General features: G+C 41.2%; 1 protein-coding gene across 2 annotated transcripts in view; it reads right to left on the bottom strand.

The window, feature by feature from the left end:
- The window catches only part of DCC (DCC netrin 1 receptor), a 975,841-nt gene that overhangs the window by 32,507 nt on the left and 924,695 nt on the right, over nucleotides 1–18,639 (bottom strand). For both annotated transcript variants that reach the window (XM_038402401.2, XM_038402402.2), the window contains exons 25-26: nucleotides 17,257–17,373; nucleotides 11,884–12,039 (exon numbers count right to left, since the gene is read on the bottom strand). In XM_038402401.2, coding sequence (XP_038258329.1) covers nucleotides 11,884–12,039; nucleotides 17,257–17,373 — 273 coding nt within the window. The remainder of the gene's footprint in view (nucleotides 1–11,883; nucleotides 12,040–17,256; nucleotides 17,374–18,639) is intronic.

Genomic DNA, 18,639 nt, shown 5'->3' with positions numbered 1-18,639 from the left:
TTAGGGCAAGAGCTATGTTAAATTATTTCCTTCTCGAATTGAGCCTGAAAGTGGAGCATGTGGTATGGAGGAAAAACATGAAGAAGGTGGGGTCCAGTTGAGCAGGGAGGATAGTGGAAGGGTTGAAAACCTGATCATATCACCCCAGTCTAACAGACCAAAAAGGATCTTAGTGGTTATGGTTTGTTTGTTTGTTTATCCAGAAGACAAAACCCAGGAGCTGAGCAACTTGGAGGAAGAGGTATCTCGTTGCATCTGTATATGGAGGGATGGAGCCATAGAAAGTGGGAAGGAGGGAGTAAGATCAGATGTCACTTAATCAGTGTGGAGACTTGGTATGAAATCCTGACCCCCTCTGAGTCAATGGAAGTTTTGTCATTCACTTCAATGGACACAGGATTTCACCTTGGGTATCTCATTTTACAAAGTTATCTGCATTCTGTACAAAGTTTGAGTGCTCAGTCTAGTGCTGTCTCTAAGTCATTGGGTGCGCTGGTCTTTGCTATTTTATATAGAGATGCAATACTGTACCATCAAAAAGCCATTACTGTACCATAGGACATTCTTCAAGGGTACCACACTGTCCAAATGAAGTTGCTCTGCCAATAGATTAATCAAAAATATGAGGGTGGAGGGAATAGATTATTTTGTTCTTGAGAGAAGAATTTTAATTTCAAAGTAGTAAAAGTCAGGAAGAAGTAAATCCTAGCCACCCCATCTACCATGACAGGCCCAACTAGCTAGAGTTATACATGCAGCAATAAGACTGTGAGGAAGAAACGTTGGCTGGCTATGCCATGGTTACGGGTATAGTATACTAAAAAGAAAGATGCCCAGGAATTCCCTCTCCCCTGTCACAAGGTGGTGGCCACTTCCGCACAATGCACAGTCAACCTGTGGAACTCTTTGCCAGAGGATGTTGTGAAGGCCAAGACTATAACAGGGTTCAAAAAAGAGTGATATTTTTAACATTAGATTAATGGGCATTAGATATAGCTCCTGAGAAAGTTTTTTGTATAAATCCAAGTGGGCTAGAAATGAAAGATGGTGATGGATATTGGAAGGGAAGCATAGTTGTAAAATCCGAAGACTACAATAACTTTTATTATACAAAAAACTTGATGGGGTTGAGCACTCCATTTACAATTGAAGGCAAGGATTCCATAAAAATTAGAAGGTTAGACTTGGGCTGTAACTATTGGAAGTAAGTTGTTTGAGGAAGATGTCTAGTATTTGAGAAGGGAGTTTTAAAACAATAAAACGTACATGCTTGAAAAACTAATGAGAGCCATCAATTCGCAGTTAGTTCAGGTTCCTGAGGGAATGGAAGATGGAAGCTCTGAAAGTTTATTTAAATAATGGATGAAGATGAGTCTGTTGCTGGTACCACATTATCCAGTTACCTCAATTTCCCACTTAGAAGCTAGACATTTGTCCTTATGAATGTTATCAGCATGGATGTCTAATCCCAGAAGAATTCTGATTACTTGAACAGATATTGTAGTTAAAAGATAAGATTTTGATGGAAGCTAGACTCTCAGACAATCCTGAATATGAAAAACATTGTATTGGGTCCCAACTGTCCTCACTGCTGAAGTTAAGGGAAAAAAAAGTAAAAAAAAAAAAATTACTGTACCTTGGCACCTGATCCAAACCCCAATGAAACCAATAGGAGGGCCTTCCACCGATTTCTAGGGGCTCTGGATCAGGCCCTAACTGTAGTACTTTTACGTCCAGGTAAGCTCTATTTACAATAAAAAGAAAAGGAGTACTTGTGGCACCTTAGAGACTAACAAATTTATTTGAGCATAAGCTTTCATGAGCTTTACAGAGGGGCATTGCTGGCACATGATGGCATCACATTGGTAGATGCGCAGGTGAATGAGCCTCTGATAGTGTGGCTGATGTGATTAGGTCCTATGATGGTGTCCCCTGAATACATATGTGGACAGAGTTGGAAACGGGCTTTGTTGCAAGGATAGGTTCTTGGGTTAGTGGTTCTGTTGTGTGGTGTGTGGTTCCTGGTGAGTATTTGCTTCAGATTGTGGGGCTGTCTGTAAGCAAGGACCTGCCTGTCTCCCAAGATCTGTGAGAGTGATGGGTCATCCTTCAGGATAGGTTGTAGATCCTTGATGATGCGTTGAAGAGGTTTTAGTTGGGGGCTGAAGGTGATGGCTAGTGGCGTTCTGTTATTTTCTTTGTTGGGCCTTTCCTGTAGTAGGTGACTTCTGGGTTCTCTTCTGGCTTTGTCAACTTAGGCTTGAATAGAGACTGGGAGTAGATGGGTCATCACACTCCTTTTCTTTCTGCAAATACAGACTAACACGGCTGCTATTCTGAAACCTCTATTTACAATGTGGAAGATTTACTTCTTTAAATTCTCTGCTGCTGTCCTGTTTTTCTGGATTCCAAAAGGAATGAACTGTCTACTAGAAGAACAAGAGGCATGTGATGGACTTAACACAGACTTAGCATTCTTCTGTATATTTTGATTTTCTCTTGCATTTGCATATAGACTAATAGAATCATAGGCCTGTAAAAGACTTCAAAAGCTCATATATTCCAGCCTCCTATGCTGAGGCAAGACCAAGTAAACCTAGACCATCCCTGATTGGTGTTTGTCTAACCTATTCTTAAAAACCTCAAATGACAGGAATTCCACAACCTCCTTGGAAGTCTATTCCATTGCTTAACTAACTATCCTTATAGCTTGAAAGTTTGTACTAATAACTAATGTAAATCTCCCTTGATGCATATTAAGCCCATTATTTCATGGCCTATCTTCAGTGGACATAGAGAACAAATGATCACAGTCTTCTTTATAACCTTAATATATTTTAAGACTATCAGGTCTTCTTTTCTCAAGGCTAAACATACCAGGTTTTTTTTTAACCTTTCCTTCTATGCCAGGGGTAGCCAAACGTACTGACCCTCCAAGCTGCATATGACAATCTTCAGATGTTCAAGAGCTGGGGCATGCCTGCCGGGGCTCGGGGCTCCAGCCCCGAGACCCCCCTCTTCGTCAGGCAGAAGTTAGAGGCGATGCATGGTTTTTTTGCCAGGATTTGCTGGCTCTACTCGGTTACATGGTGCCACTGGGCCCCCTTCCTTCATGGCATCTGCTGATGCTGGCAAGCTGGGAACTGTGGCCGTGGGGAGAGGCAATGGCAAACAGCTGAGAGCTGCAGGGGGAGCCACTGCTTTTGCTGCTGCCCCTCCCCATGGAGCTAAAGCAGCAGCTCCTCCCTGCAGCTCCCAACTGTTTGCTGCTGCCTCTCCACATGGAGCTAATACCTGGCAGCTACAGGGAGGGGACGCTGAGGGTAAGAGGGAGGGTGTGGCTGGGGAGGCATGATTGAAGCTATGGGGGGGGGTTGCGAACCTTTAAATTGTGCCCTCCCCCCTCAGCAGGCACCAGTTGTCTCTGGCAGAAGCCCCTAGCCCTGAGTTCCTCCTCCCCCTCTCTGGTATGTGGAGAATGAAGGGGCCTGGTGGGATGGGAAGAGGCTCCACAAGCTATACTTTAACTGTCAAAGAGCCGCATGTGGCTTGCGAGCCGTGGTTTGGCCACACCTGTTCTATACTCCCTATACCAATATCCTAGTCATGAGATTTATCCCACCAAGTCTCTGTGACGCCACTTAAGTCACAATTTAGCTTGTGGACTAGTACTTCCACATCTTCTGGTTTATTCCCGCATGGGTCTTGGTTTGATAGATTTGAGAAGTTTAATGATATCAGATATATGAATCATTCATTGTACATCTTTTACTGAGTGATATCTTTGAGAAGTACTCCTACTTTGAATGTGGCTGTTAGCCCCACCCTGACATGAAGTCAGAGATAAGCCTGGGCTATCCAGCATATGTTTAAACATGAATGGCAATCATGACCCAGAGTACAACCAGGGTATCAGACTGGGATTTAGGAGGTGTGAGTTTTATTCCTAGCTCTGTGTAGCCCTGGGCTGTATTTCTCTGTGCTTCTGATCCCCCTCCCATGTGTTGTCTGTCTTTTCTATTTAGATTATAAACTCTTTGGGGACAGCTTCTAGGTATTTGTATAGCACCTACACAATATGACCCTCATTTCAGTTAGGGCCTCTGGATTTACTGTTATCCAAATAAGAATAATGAATTTGCTAAAACATCAGTTTTATTCTCAGGTGAGAAGTTTAGGTATTTATATTTATATTCTTGGGGAAAAGGTGGTGTGGGTGTTGATTTTTGGTTTTGTCTTATTTTTTTGCATTTGCAAAAATAAGACCAGATCCAGCTTCACTGAAGTCAATAGAAATATTTCTGAAGTCATTTATGATGGACCCCAAAATAATTCATTTCTGAAAAAAATTACCTTTAAAGTTATTTTTCTTACTCATCCAGTCGATAAAGAACAAATGTAGAAAATGAGGGAGAAAGAAGAGCCTCAGTCAAAACTCAAGGATTGGGCCCACAGTTACATTGGGTCATGTCACACCATCATTTGTACGTGCAGCAGTCCCCAGTGAAATCACAGAGAAGGCCTGCCTAAAATAGAAGGCATGATATAGCCCAGTATTAAAGTATCCTTTCTCTCCTCTCTTAAAAAACTGGTTAAACTGAAATATCAGTGATTCAGCTTAACAATATTTCCTACCTAAAATCCCAGAATTAAATATTCACTGTTACAGTTAGCTCTAAGAGGAAACACTGTCAAGAAATAAGATTTATTTTAATTAAAAATGAGTATAATTCACTTTTGCACTTTGAGGGAAGTGAAGCTATTTTAGTTCCTTGCTAATCATGTATTGTTACCTCAAAATGGTAAGGACTCTTTCTTTCTTTCTTTCTTTCTTTCTTTCTTTCTTTCTTTCTTTCTTTTCTTTAGTTTTTTGTTTGTTTTGGTTTTGGTTTTACAACTAACAATCTTGCCTTTACTCATATTTTCACTGGAAATTCATAAATTCTAATTTAAAAAATTCACTTGATTTCTGGCTTCCTCTTGTATTGAAGCCTCCGGTGAAACGTGTAGAGTACTGGATATGTGATGATGATGATCTGCCCCTTAGAAGGGAAGCTGATTTATATTGGACAAGTGGAGGCGTCCATGTGACCTTCAGAGTCAGCCAAGTTAGAGCACATTACACTAGTTCAATCTAGAAGTGATTAAAATGTGCTGTGGTCATGTTCACACCTGAGAGGGAAGTCTCCTGGACAGTACCATTTTGAAAATTGGAAAACAGATCTCCCTCTTCTCCCAGTTGAGGGAGACACTGCAGCTCCTACTAATCCTTAAAACTGCTTCTTCCTGACCAGTGCCTGACCAGTTTTTCCTAGTTGAGGATGAATCATCAGGTCTCATCCAATTGCTCATTTCTCTCATATTCTGAGACCTCAAGGGGACATAATTGTCTGTGCTTGATGTGGAGGAGACAAAACAGAGTGTCCTCTGCAAGTTTCATGACAGTGCAGTCCACGGCATTTCACAAGCTTGCCCCAGCATCCTGAGGTACACGTTAAACAGCTCAAAATAGAGACCAGACAGATTCCTCAGGTGAAGGCTAATGGTTAGGAGGAACTGCTGCACAGAGTGAAGCCACCTTAATATGGCACCGATATATTTCCTGGCAGCAAGGATAGAAAAGCAAATGTATAATAATTGGCTTGTATAAATTTCACTGATAGTGTGAAACAGACAACAGATTTGTTATTCTAGGAGGTTCTGGTTGATTCTGATTTAACCCTTCATTTTTTTTAAAGCTTTCTTCTCAGTAGAAGATGAACAGTAAAACATGGCATAAGGAAGATTTTCAACACTGGAAGCTTTGAGGTCAACCATGAAGAGTTTCAGGAACAGGAAGCGGTGTTGGAGCATGGTCCACTTGGCAGAATGCACAGCAACACCCTCCCTAATGACAGGTTTCAGAGTAGCAGCCGTGTTAGTTTGTATTCACAAAAAGAAAAGGAGTACTTGTGGCACCTTAGAGACTAACAAATTTATTAGAGCATAAGTTTTCGTGAGCTACAGCTCACTTCATCATTGCACATGATGTATTCAAAGATTGCTACCTCCTGATCAATAGCATGTTCAGCCATGTAGTACAGTAGGTAGAATTCACCGCAAAGGAATTACTACAGTACATGTATTTTATTTTTTTAAAACTTTACTGCAATGGGGCAAGAATATCATGGGTTTTTCACTGCGTAGTTCAAATGGATAAAATCCTACCTTTTGCACCTTCCCTAGTATGATCTTCAGTTGCCATTCACTGTCAAGAAAACCCCACATGATCAGATGAAGACAAATAAGAGGGTATGACTGAGTCAGAATCCTACATTAATTTTGCTGAAACCATTTTCTGCAGAAGAGAAGCCGTATGGGAGACCTGGTAAGGTGATCCAAACATGAAGCAGATGCTCCAGCTGCTTTTTAATGTTGTCTACTGGCCGAGTGTGTGGGAGGGAAATGTGAAACGAGGAGCACAGCTATTCTTTCATATTATGCGTTGCTGCCAGTCCTTGTGTCAGTGGTGGCAACATTAGTAGCGATAGCAGGTATGTACATACATATATATGAAAACACACACACACACACAAATAAATCTATCTAGCCTCTCCTCCATTCCACTCAGGCAGACAGCTAACCCACCATGCTGTTACAGAAAGCTAGGCAATTGCTTGGCTGATTGTCTGCATGTCATCGATAAAACAAACAACATATATAAAAATAGTTTCTGCCTTACAGATTTTTTTTGTGTATGGAGTTTTGTAGCACTTCTTTCTGTCATATTTTGCAGCTGAGTTTCCTGCATCTCTGATGGATGCTGCAGAAATAACAATGTCTTCTTTGATTTCCCACCTGGTTTGTTGCATAAATGGGAATTTATCCATAGATAAGAACATAAGCATGGCCATACTGGCTCAGACCAAAGGTCCATCCAGCCCAGTACCCTGTCTGCCGACACTGGCCAATGCCAGGTGCCCCAGAGGGAGTGAATCTAACAGGTAATGATCAAGTGATCTCTCTCCTGCCATCCATCTCCACTCTCTGACAAACAGAGGCTAGGGACACCATTCCTTATCCATCCTGGCTAATATCCATTAAACAAAGTCACAAAGTTCTGCCACCAGGTTAGCCGTGACAGTATCGGGGATACTGTTCCTGATGGCTTGTAGTCCATGACTTTGTCCTGACCCATAACTATTTCACATTTGGTGACAATGTATACCTTCAAATCAGCGGCACTGCGATGGGTACCCGCATGGCCCCACAGTATGCCAACATTTTTATGGCTGACTTAGAACAACGCTTCCTCAGCTCTCGTCCCCTAATGCCCCTACTCTACTTGCGCTACATTGATGACATCTTCATCATCTGGACCCATGGAAAAGAAGCTCTTGAGGAATTCCACCATGATTTCAACAATTTCCATCCCACCATCAACCTCAGCCTAGACCAGTCCACACAAGAGATCCACTTCCTGGACACTACGGTGCTAATAAGCGATGGTCACATAAACACCACCCTATATCGGAAACCTACTGACCGCTATTCCTACCTACATGCCTCTAGCTTTCATCCAGATCATACCACTCGATCCATTGTCTACAGCCAAGCGCTACGATATAACCGCATTTGCTCCAACCCCTCAGACAGAGACAAACACCTACAAGATCTCTATCATGCATTCCTACAACAACAATACCCACCTGCTGAAGTGAAGAAACAGATTGACAGAGCCAGAAGAGTACCCAGAAGTCACCTACTACAGGACAGGCCCAACAAAGAAAACAACAGAACGCCACTAGCCATCACCTTCAGCCCCCAACTAAAACCTCTTCAACGCATCATCAAGGATTTACAACCTATCCTGAAGGACGAGCCATCACTCTCTCAGATCTTGGGAGACAGACCAGTCCTTGCTTACAGACAGCCCCCCAATCTGAAGCAAATACTCACCAGCAACCACACACCACACAACAGAACCACTAACCCAGGAACCTATCCTTGCAACAAAGCCCGTTGCCAACTCTGTCCACATATCTATTCAGGGGATACCATCATAGGGCCTAATCACATCAGCCACACTATCAGAGGCTCGTTCACCTGCGCATCTACCAATGTGATATATGCCATCATGTGCCAGCAATGCCCCTCTGCCATGTACATTGGCCAAACTGGACAGTCTCTACGTAAAAGAATGAATGGACACAAATCAGACGTCAAGAATTATAACATTCAAAAACCAGTTGGAGAACACTTCAATCTCTCTGGTCACTTGATCACAGACCTAAGAGTGGCTATACTTCAACAAAAAAGCTTCAAAAACTGACTCCAACGAGAGACTGCTGAATTGGAATTAATTTGCAAACTGGATACAATTAACTTAGGCTTGAATAGAGACTGGGAATGGATGAGTCATTACACAAATTAAAACTATTTCCCCATGGTATTTCTCCCTCCCACCCCACCCCCCACTGTTCCTCTGATATTCTTGTTAACTGCTGGAAGTAGCCTACCTGCTTGTCACCATGAAAGGTTTTCCTCCTTTCCCCCCCCTGCTGTTGGTGATGGCTTATCTTAAGTGATCACTCTCCTTACAGTGTGTATGATAAACCCATTGTTTCATGTTCTCTGTGTGTGTGTATATAAATCTCTCCTCTGTTTTTTCCACCAAATGCATCCGATGAAGTGAGCTGTAGCTCACGAAAGCTTATGCTCTAATAAATTTGTTAGTCTCTAAGGTGCCACAAGTACTCCTTTTCTTTTTGCGAATACAGACTAACACGGCTGCTACTCTGAAACCTGTGATCCTCAAAGTAGTGCCTCACAATTCCTACTGGAGAGCAGCAGAAATATCTGCTTTGGCTCAAACACTGCTGTACAGAAATGCTCAGCTGCTCTCACTGCCTGCTTCCAGTGGTGATTCCAGGGTGGGCAGATAGGTCAGACTCAATTCAAAAATGCATTTTTTCCCCAAGAAAAGGGTAAGCTATTGATCAGATGACTGAGGTGTGCTATGACATCCTCTGGGGAGAAGTCTGGCAATGTGGGAGCCATGTAAAAGGATTGTTTGTGGATGGAAGCACTTGATGGGTGAATGCTGTGAGAGGTCACAGGAGAGGTCTGGAGGTATTAGAAAAAAGATGAGGTAACGCCACAAGGAGGGCAAGATGATAGCGGCTGACCTAGCAGAGTTCAGAGAGAGGAGAAAAGGGCTTTCTCTCAAAAGGAGGCAGTCATGTTCCAATCCATCCTGTTGGAGGCCATCTACAAGATATGAGGGAAAGGACACCAGCCTCCTGTCCAGTGCTCTTCAGGGGAGCGTCGAGTTTGTGCATGCCTTACTTTGTGTTATACTGCTGACAATTTATTAAATATATAATCCCTTGTGAAATGTACCATGCAATATACTTATGAAATGTACGATTCCTGCTCCACATTGCCCCTGTGAACACTATTGCAGTGCCTATGAGAGGTGCAATTGCCGATGCATTCACATTTTTTTAAACTCTCCAGGATAAAGACTATACATTCCAATCTGTCAATCTTCTCTTCCATCTCCATGGGTAGGCAGAATCCAACACCTTGTAATGTGAAGTTAAAATTCTCCCTCCAAGTCTGGTTCCCATACATCACAGAGTTGAAGATCCTGTGTTTCCGTGTGTTAAATCTGTGATAATTTCTGGGAGAGGGAGGTCTATATTCTCAGAAACATCCAGCCAGAGTTAGCCACCTTAGCCAGGCCCTCCAGAGGCAACTACCACCTAGCCTTGTATTGGACCCAGTCATTGTAGGGGAAGAAGGTGACAATGATACTGGGTTCATGGATAGAACATCTAGATGGATAGAACACCTACAGTCTACCAATAAGCCTTCTACTGAAATGTCAATTGCCAGTCCCTCTGGGCCTGACCATAATGACTGAAAGCAAATATCAAACAGGATAAAAACCACTCATGGAATTTATTCTCCATGAACTAGCTGCACAGACTTCCAGGACTATGAAAAATGTGTGCGATAGATTGACATAAATATGTCAGTAATTCATACCGAAGAGTGGAATAAAGTTAAGAGGGAATTATGAGAAAATATGAGCCCTCCAGCTATGATAATTAGCATGCAAAAGCATGGTCATAGGCTAAAACATATGGCCCATGATGTTAGGACTGCTTATTTAAAAATAAGGTGTGAAGGTGAGGCTGAAGGACAACTGTTGTGTGCATATGCTTTCGAAAGAGCATTATAAACTGTAAAGTGAGTACAGGAACAAAAGGACCCCAATCTATTTCTCTAAAGAATACAAGTCTGGTCAATGTATGCCAAGGGAAGCAGTGTGGGCTAGTGGAGAGTGCAAAAGTCTAGAACTCAGGAAACATGAGGCTCTGCCATTAGCCTGCTGGGTGACCTTGCACAAGTCATTTCAACTTTGTGTGCCCCAGTTTTCCTATCTGTAAAATGGCAATAATGATACTGACCCACTTTGTAAAGTGCTTTGATATTTACTGATGAAAAGTGCTACATAAGAGCTAGGTGTTGTTATTTCATACAAGACTGTTATATCCTTCCTGAAGGGTCCATATGTGGTAATATCTTTGTGGAAGATGCCATAGCAAGGCAATTTAAAGTAAAGTGAGAGGATGAGGGGCAAAGGATGATATGAGACGAAATGCTGCCCTATCAAACCATCAGGGACAAAAGGGCAAGCTGCCCTCTTGCATTCTCCAGAAGAGTACAAGATTTCTTCCAAGTTTAATGGCATGGCTTGGACCTATCTAGATAAGTTGATGCAGAGTTTAAGGCTAGATTTTGATCCAATTCTCTTTCAATTCTTAATAAATCTCATTTTGGTACAAACCAAGGGGTCTTAAAACTTTGGGGGATTTGAAACAGATGATCCTGAATAGGTGCAACAATTTTCAACCTCTAAGAAGAGATGTGAAGCAAATCTGTCTGGTGTCTCCCCTGATCAGTATTCTCAGTCCACTTGGTACGAACTAACGAGCTCTCTACCATAATGTTTTGATCCTCCAAATGCACAAGAATGCCTAATTAAACACAGATGAACACTGAGGTTAAGGAGTATATGATGACAATGTTTCATAAGGAGCAAGTCTGCTGGTAAGAAAATATTAGTGCAATTTTGGCAAACCTGGGTTTAGTATAGAGAATGCTGGGTGGGATTTTGAAGACCAATCAACATTAGCCTAATTCCATTTCCACTGAAATGAATGAAAATATTTCTAGTGATGGCAATGTGAATTTTGATATTGATTTCGAGTTAGACCAGGACGGAGTGCTTTTTGAAAATGCAACCCACAATGTACTCTTTTTATATTGTATATTGGTTAACTTTGAGAAGAAGAAATCAACTGCAAAGACCGCATGTATTCTTACTACACTTCAAAATAATACTGTACTACACAACTTCAGATATTTTCCTTTTTAATACTGGCTCATACCAGAAAACATTCGGAGGAACCCAGTCACGAGGTGAGATGTCATTTTGTTCAAATGAATGTGTACACAAACTCTAACCTAGTTATAAGCCTTCCTTTAAAGTATTCTGTCCTCCTGAAAATAAAATAAAACTGTGTTTGCTATTTCATAGATTCATAGATTCCAAGACCACAAAGGACCCATTCTGATCATCTAGTCTGATCTCCTGCAAGACCACAGAACTTTCCCAAAATTATTCCAGTTTGCACGAGAAGAGATCTTTTAGAAAAGCATCCAGTCTTGATTTAAAATTTGCCACTGATGTAAAATCCAACACAACCCTTGTTCCAATGATTAATTACCCTCACTACTAAAAATGTATGTCTTATTTCCAGTCTAAACACCACTTCAAAACACTTCATCAGAGAACAAACATCAAAATAAAAGGTAAGGCACTGTACTAACTTCTTCCTGTTCCAAAGGTTCGGTCAACAGAGAGTGTTGGGAATGGCACAGGCCGGAGGGTGAACTGTGGGTGTGGATATCCACATGTTGGCGATGGAAGAATTCCTGGGTACTGGGCACTTTCTAGTGTTGGCACTGGGATGGCACTGACAACAGCTGAAAAGAGAGAGAAGGAGAAAGAGAATTAAAGATCTCTTAACATTCTGTGGAATTAAAGATCTCTTAACATTTGTAGAAAGTTAAAATTAAATGGATGGATCTAGCAGAAAACTACAAATGGCCACATTTCCAAAGCAGATGCCCAAATTGCCGCCACAAAATATGTATTTTGTACAGTGCCTGATACAGTGGGGTCCTGATCCATGACTAGGGCTCCTAAATGCTATGGTAATATAAATGATAAATAAATAAACAAACAAACAAACAATGCATGTATGCTCTTTATAGACAAACCAACACACATACATACACCACATTTGTATACAGAAATAGGCATGTTTCGTGTGACTGGGATATTTTCACATACAAAAAGCCACTTTTATGTATGAAACGATCTGCACACATAAATGCTTGTTTCAAGGGTGCAGATTAGGCAGACAAGTTTGAATATTTTCCTGTTAAGTGACAAATATTCGAAAGGGAAATGGATGAATCAAGGCTTCAAGAGCCAGGATATAATCTTTGTGACTCTACTAAAGTTATTGCTGATTTACATCAGTGTAATTGAGATTGGCTTTACTTCCTCAGGGCTTGGCTACACTTATATTTTATAGTGCTCTAACTCGCTGGCTCAGGGGTGTGAAAAGTCACCCCGCTGAGCGCAGCAAGTCAGACCACTTTAAAGCGCTAGTGTAAACAGGCTCCAAGCGCTGGAAGCCGCACTCCCAGTGGTCAGAGCTATTCCCCTCCTGGAGGTGGATTACCAGGAGCGTTGGGAGAGCTCTCTCCCGGCGCTCGCGTGTGACCACACTTGCACTTCAAAGTGTTGCCGTGAGAGCATTCCCGTGGCAGCGCTTTGAAGTTTCCAGCGTAGCCATGCCCTCAGTGTGTAAAATTAACTCTAATTGTTCTAATGGGAATTACAACGAAGAAAGAGAGGAAAGAGAAACAATGCATTATGCAAATTAATCACCTGAACATTTAAGGCTTCTCCAAAGCATATGAACCATTTTGGTTTGGAAACTGGGTCAAAATCTAATGAAATCAGGATTTCTTGTGAGTGAGTTCCAGTATGTTCTGGTTTTGAACAATCCAGGAATAAACAAACAATAACAAAAACAATGGGCCAAATTCTGAATTCCTTTACCGGTTTTTATGCACTTCTTACTCAGGAAAACTCCCACTGACTTTAACAAAAGTTTTGCCCTGAGTAAACATTGAGTAGTAACTTCAGGATTTGCCCCAATGATGATTTTTTTTGCTTATGTAGCACTTTTAACACGTGAATTGCAAATAATATAATAAATATTAAAGTACACATTATTATTACTTCTAGCCCTTATTAAATCCACCACACAGAGTTGTAAACTGGGCAATTTGCCCAAGGCCACACAAAGAGTCAGTAATTGTGCCAAAGCTTATTCCTTATTACTTCTTTAAACACTAAATGACACAGTCTTTGTTGGGCATTTCTGTACTTCCAGAGGAAAACGGGAGGTGTAGAACCACACAAAACTTTTATTAAGAAATGATAATCATACTATTTTGCAAAAAGAAAAGGAGTACTTGTGGCACCTTAGAGACTAACAAATTTATTAGAGCATAAGCTTTCGTGAGCTACAGCTCACTTCATCGGATGCATTTGGTGGAAAAAACAGAGGAGAGATTTATATACACACACACAGAGAACATGAAACAATGGGTTTATCATACACACTGTAAGGAGAGTGATCACTTAAGATAAGCCATCACCAACAGCGGGGGGGGAAGGAGGAAAACCTTTCATGGTGACAAGCAGGTAGGCTAATTCCAGCAGTTATCTCGTCCCCTAATGCCCCTACTCTACTTGCGCTACATTGATGACATCTTCGTCATCTGGACCCATGGAAAAGAAGCTCTTGAGGAATTCCACCATGATTTCAACAATTTCCATCCCACCATCAACCTCAGCCTGGACCAGTCCACACAAGAGATCCACTTCCTGGACACTACGGTGCTAATAAGCGATGGTCACATAAACACCACCCTATATCGGAAACCTACTGACCGCTATTCCTACCTACATGCCTCTAGCTTTCATCCAGATCATACCACTCGATCCATTGTCTACAGCCAAGCGCTACGATATAACCGCATTTGCTCCAACCCCTCAGACAGAGACAAACACCTACAAGATCTCTATCATGCATTCCTACAACTACAATACCCACCTGCTGAAGTGAAGAAACAGATTGACAGAGCCAGAAGAGTACCCAGAAGTCACCTACTACAGGACAGGCCCAACAAAGAAAACAACAGAACGCCACTAGCCATCACCTTCTGCCCCCAACTAAAACCTCTCCAACGCATCATCAAGGATCTACAACCTATCCTGAAGGACGAGCCATCGCTCTCTCAGATCTTGGGAGACAGACCAGTCCTTGCTTACAGACAGCCCCCCAATCTGAAGCAAATACTCACCAGCAGCCACACACCACACAACAGAACCACTAACCCAGGAACCTATCCTTGCAACAAAGCCCATTGCCAACTCTGTCCACATATCTATTCAGGGGATACCATCATAGGGCCTAATCACATCAGCCACACTATCAGAGGCTCGTTCACCTGCGCATCTACCAATGTGATATATGCCATCATGTGCCAGCAATGCCCCTCTGCCATGTACATTGGCCAAACTGGACAGTCTCTACGTAAAAGAATGAATGGACACAAATCAGACATCAAGAATTATAACATTCAAAAACCAGTTGGAGAACACTTCAATCTCTCTGGTCACTCGATCACAGACCTAAGAGTGGCTATACTTCAACAAAAAAGCTTCAAAAACAGACTCCAACGAGAGACTGCTGAATTGGAATTAATTTGCAAACTGGATACAATTAACTTAGGCTTGAATAGAGACTGGGAATGGATGAGTCATTACACAAAGTAAAACTATTTCCCCATGGTATTTCTCCCTCCCACCCCACCCCCCACTGTTCCTCTGATATTCTTGTTAACTGCTGGAATTAGCCTACCTGCTTGTCACCATGAAAGGTTTTCCTCCTTCCCCCCCCTGCTGTTGGTGATGGCTTATCTTAAGTGATCACTCTCCTTACAGTGTGTATGATAAACCCATTGTTTCATGTTCTCTGTGTGTGTGTATATAAATCTCTCCTCTGTTTTTTCCACCAAATGCATCCGATGAAGTGAGCTGTAGCTCACGAAAGCTTATGCTCTAATAAATTTGTTAGTCTCTAAGGTGCCACAAGTACTCCTTTTCTTTTTGCGAATACAGACTAACACGGCTGCTACTCTGAAACATACTATTTTGAACGTTCAAAATGTCTAGGTTCAATTTACCCATCCTTAGAATAGAAATCTTACTATTCAAAGATTTAATTTTATCTGTGGAAATCATTTTATTCACACTTTTAAAAGGTTAAATAATAGTCTTCCTGTTTGTGACATTGCTAATGCACTGCAAAAACAATCATTCTGTATTGAGTCATAAAAAACCCAACACATTTATTGAAGTCCATCCCTTCATTCTTCTCCAAGATATAAGTAATAAGAACAAAAAAAAATCAGAGTATTCACTGTAATATTATATTTATGTAGAGAAGCTAAGGGAAAAGATAGCTTCAAGTATTTTCAATAAATCAATGCAATATGACAAGAAATTTGTTCTGACATAGCCTACCAAGAGTTGAATTTGTATCTGATATGGATGCTTTAGGAGTTTGAAAGCAGAAATTCCCTTACCAGATTTTGTTGTGTGATGTGTAGTTGGTGGTGAGTATTTGCTTCAGGTTGGGGGGCTGTCAGTAAGGAAGGACTGGCCTGTGTAGTTGCTGGTCACTATTTGCTTCAGGTTGGGGGGCTCTCTGTAAGCGAGGACTGGCCTGTCTCCCAAAATCTGTGAGACTGATTGTCCTTCAGGATAGGTAGTAGACTCTCACAGACCTTGGTCAGTCCTCGCTTACAGACAGCTCCCCAACCTGAAGCAAATACTTACCAGCAGCTACACACCACACAACAAAAACACTAACCCAGGAACCTATCCTTGCAATAAACCCCATTGCCAACTCTGTCCATGTCCTTTGTCCATGTCCATCTACTCAAGGGACACCATCATAGGACCTAACCACATCAGCCACACCATCAGAGGCTCGTTCACCTGCACATCTACCAATGTGATATATGCCATCATGTGCCAGCAATGCCCCTCTGCCATGTACATTGGCCAAACTGGACAGTCTCTATGCAAAAGAATAAATGGACACAAATCAGATATCGAGAATTATAACATCCAAAAGCCAGTCAGAGAACACTTCAACCTTCCTGGACACTCAATAACAGACTTAAAAGTGGCAATTCTTCAAAAACAAAAACATCAAAAACAGACTCCAATGAGAAACTGCAGAACTAGAATTAATATCCAAACTGGACACCATCAAATTAGGGCTGAATAAAGTCTGGGAGTGGATGGGTCACTACAAAAACTAAAAACTAATTTCCACAAGCTGATATTTCCCCCTACTGTTACTCACACCTTCTTGTCAACTGTTTGAAATGGGCCACCCTGATTACCGCTACAAAAGTGATTTTTCCTCCTGTTGTTAATAGCCCACTTTAATTGAATTGTCTCATTAGAATTGGTAAGGCAACTCTCATCTTTTCATGTACTATGTATATCTTCCTACTGTATTTTCCACTCCATGCATCTGATGAAGTGGGTTTTAGCTCACGAAAGCTTATGCCCAAATAGATTTGTTAGTATCTAAGGTACCACAAGTACTTCTCGTTGTTTTTGCTGATACAGACTAACACGGCTACAACTTTGAAACCTGTCGTAATGCATAAAGAGTACATTTGTTGGCTAAATTTTATAATTAAGAACAGCAATGATCATAATAAATATAACTCTTTGTAACATGTGTCCCCAGGTACTGTACACATAGGAAACGTGTGGTCTAGTGGTTAGAGCAGTGGACTGGGAAGTTAGGACTTCTTGATTCTGTTCCAACCTACTGAATCATTGTGAAGCCTTGGGAAGCCATGGTTTACTCCTTTGTAAAATATGGCTAATGCTACTTACCGTAGTTGCGTTATGAGGCTTAATTAATTAATATTTGTAAGATGCTTTGAGATCCTCAAATGGAAGAAACTCTAGATGCACTATTGTTCTCACAAACAATTGTAAGAGGGAGTAAGAGATGCGCTACTCACGAGGGTTGTTTGGTTGTGAATCCATTGGAATCATGAGCTTGGCACGTGTGGCTCTGCGGGCAGCAAGCGAGCGCTCTAATGTGGACATGCTACTTCCCACATCCTCTGTGTCAGGACCTAGTGAAAAGCAACACAGTGGCTATGTTAATAATGGCTAAACACCACACTGTTTCCCTCTTTACCATATGCCTTGCAGTAAAGTGGATGGATATTTTTTCTGACGTCTATCATTAAAACCGGTCACTTAAATGGCATCACCTCCTAATTGTTCTGCACAGACTACTTTGGACACTATTCCTGAATAAAATTGTTGTTTCTCATTTTCTTACAACTGTCTTTAAATGTAAATTTCTCCCTTTACAATCACAACCTGGTTTAACTCCCCTTTCTCCCTGCCGCTGAAACAAAAATTGCATCATAAAAATGACACTAACCCTGTGCCTCAACATTTCTTGTTACCCATTTCCCTTAAAGTTCAAACAAAGTATCATGGCCAGATTTGGGTGCATAAAGTAGGACGTCTAAATCCATAATCTAGCACCTAAATAACTCGCCTTATCTGCAGAGATGCTTTATATGTACCCACCAAGTCCAAGCCAATTCAAATGACTGGCTCAGCAGCTACAAAAATCAGGTATTATATTTAGGTACAAAATATAGATGCAGGTATCTTCAGGTAGCCAAACTAAAAGTTTTAGTCCAATCATACTCATACAGAGATGTTTGGTGTAACCAAAGAAGCTAGGGTAACTATCTCTGGTCATGGAGATACCTTGTTTTCTGTGGTTTGGTACAGTAATTCCCAATGAAATAGAAGATACGTTTTCTGGTTCCCAGATTGTATCATATCTCATATGTATATTGTATTAATGTCACATAAGTAGTTAAACCACCATGGGGAAAATGAGTTTATTATCGCCATAATAAAATAAACTGAATTTATTTGGTATTTTTGAGTAGCTCACCTCCATTTTGCCTACTCATTTCCACAGGGCTATTACTTTCTAAACCCATAAGCAGCTCATAAACTTTTTTTTTTAAATAAGAGTCTCTACAAAACTCTTTCCTTCAAATTATCTTGATTTAATTTTCAGGACTAAAATCTCAGTCTTGCACCAATAACTGTTTTAAGGTCCAAAATCTAATGATTAAATAGGGAAAGGACAATATGTTTTATTCAGTTGATATTTTAGGATTCCTAGTATTATAAAAGTATTTGTATTTGGCCTAGTTGTTTGCATGTATTTGTATCTAGCCCTTATAGTGAGGCAACTGGTGTGCTGTGACAACTGCTTATCTTGGGTTTGATCCAAAGATCATTGAAGACAGTGGAAAGACTCCAGTTGATCATAATGGGCTTTGGATTAGAGTCCATGATCATCT

This window comes from Dermochelys coriacea, chromosome 5 (assembly GCF_009764565.3).
Source record: "Dermochelys coriacea isolate rDerCor1 chromosome 5, rDerCor1.pri.v4, whole genome shotgun sequence".
Lineage (NCBI taxonomy): Eukaryota > Metazoa > Chordata > Testudines > Dermochelyidae > Dermochelys > Dermochelys coriacea.
The sequence above is the reverse complement of the archived record's forward strand: the minus strand, read 5'-3'. Positions and strand labels throughout refer to the sequence as shown.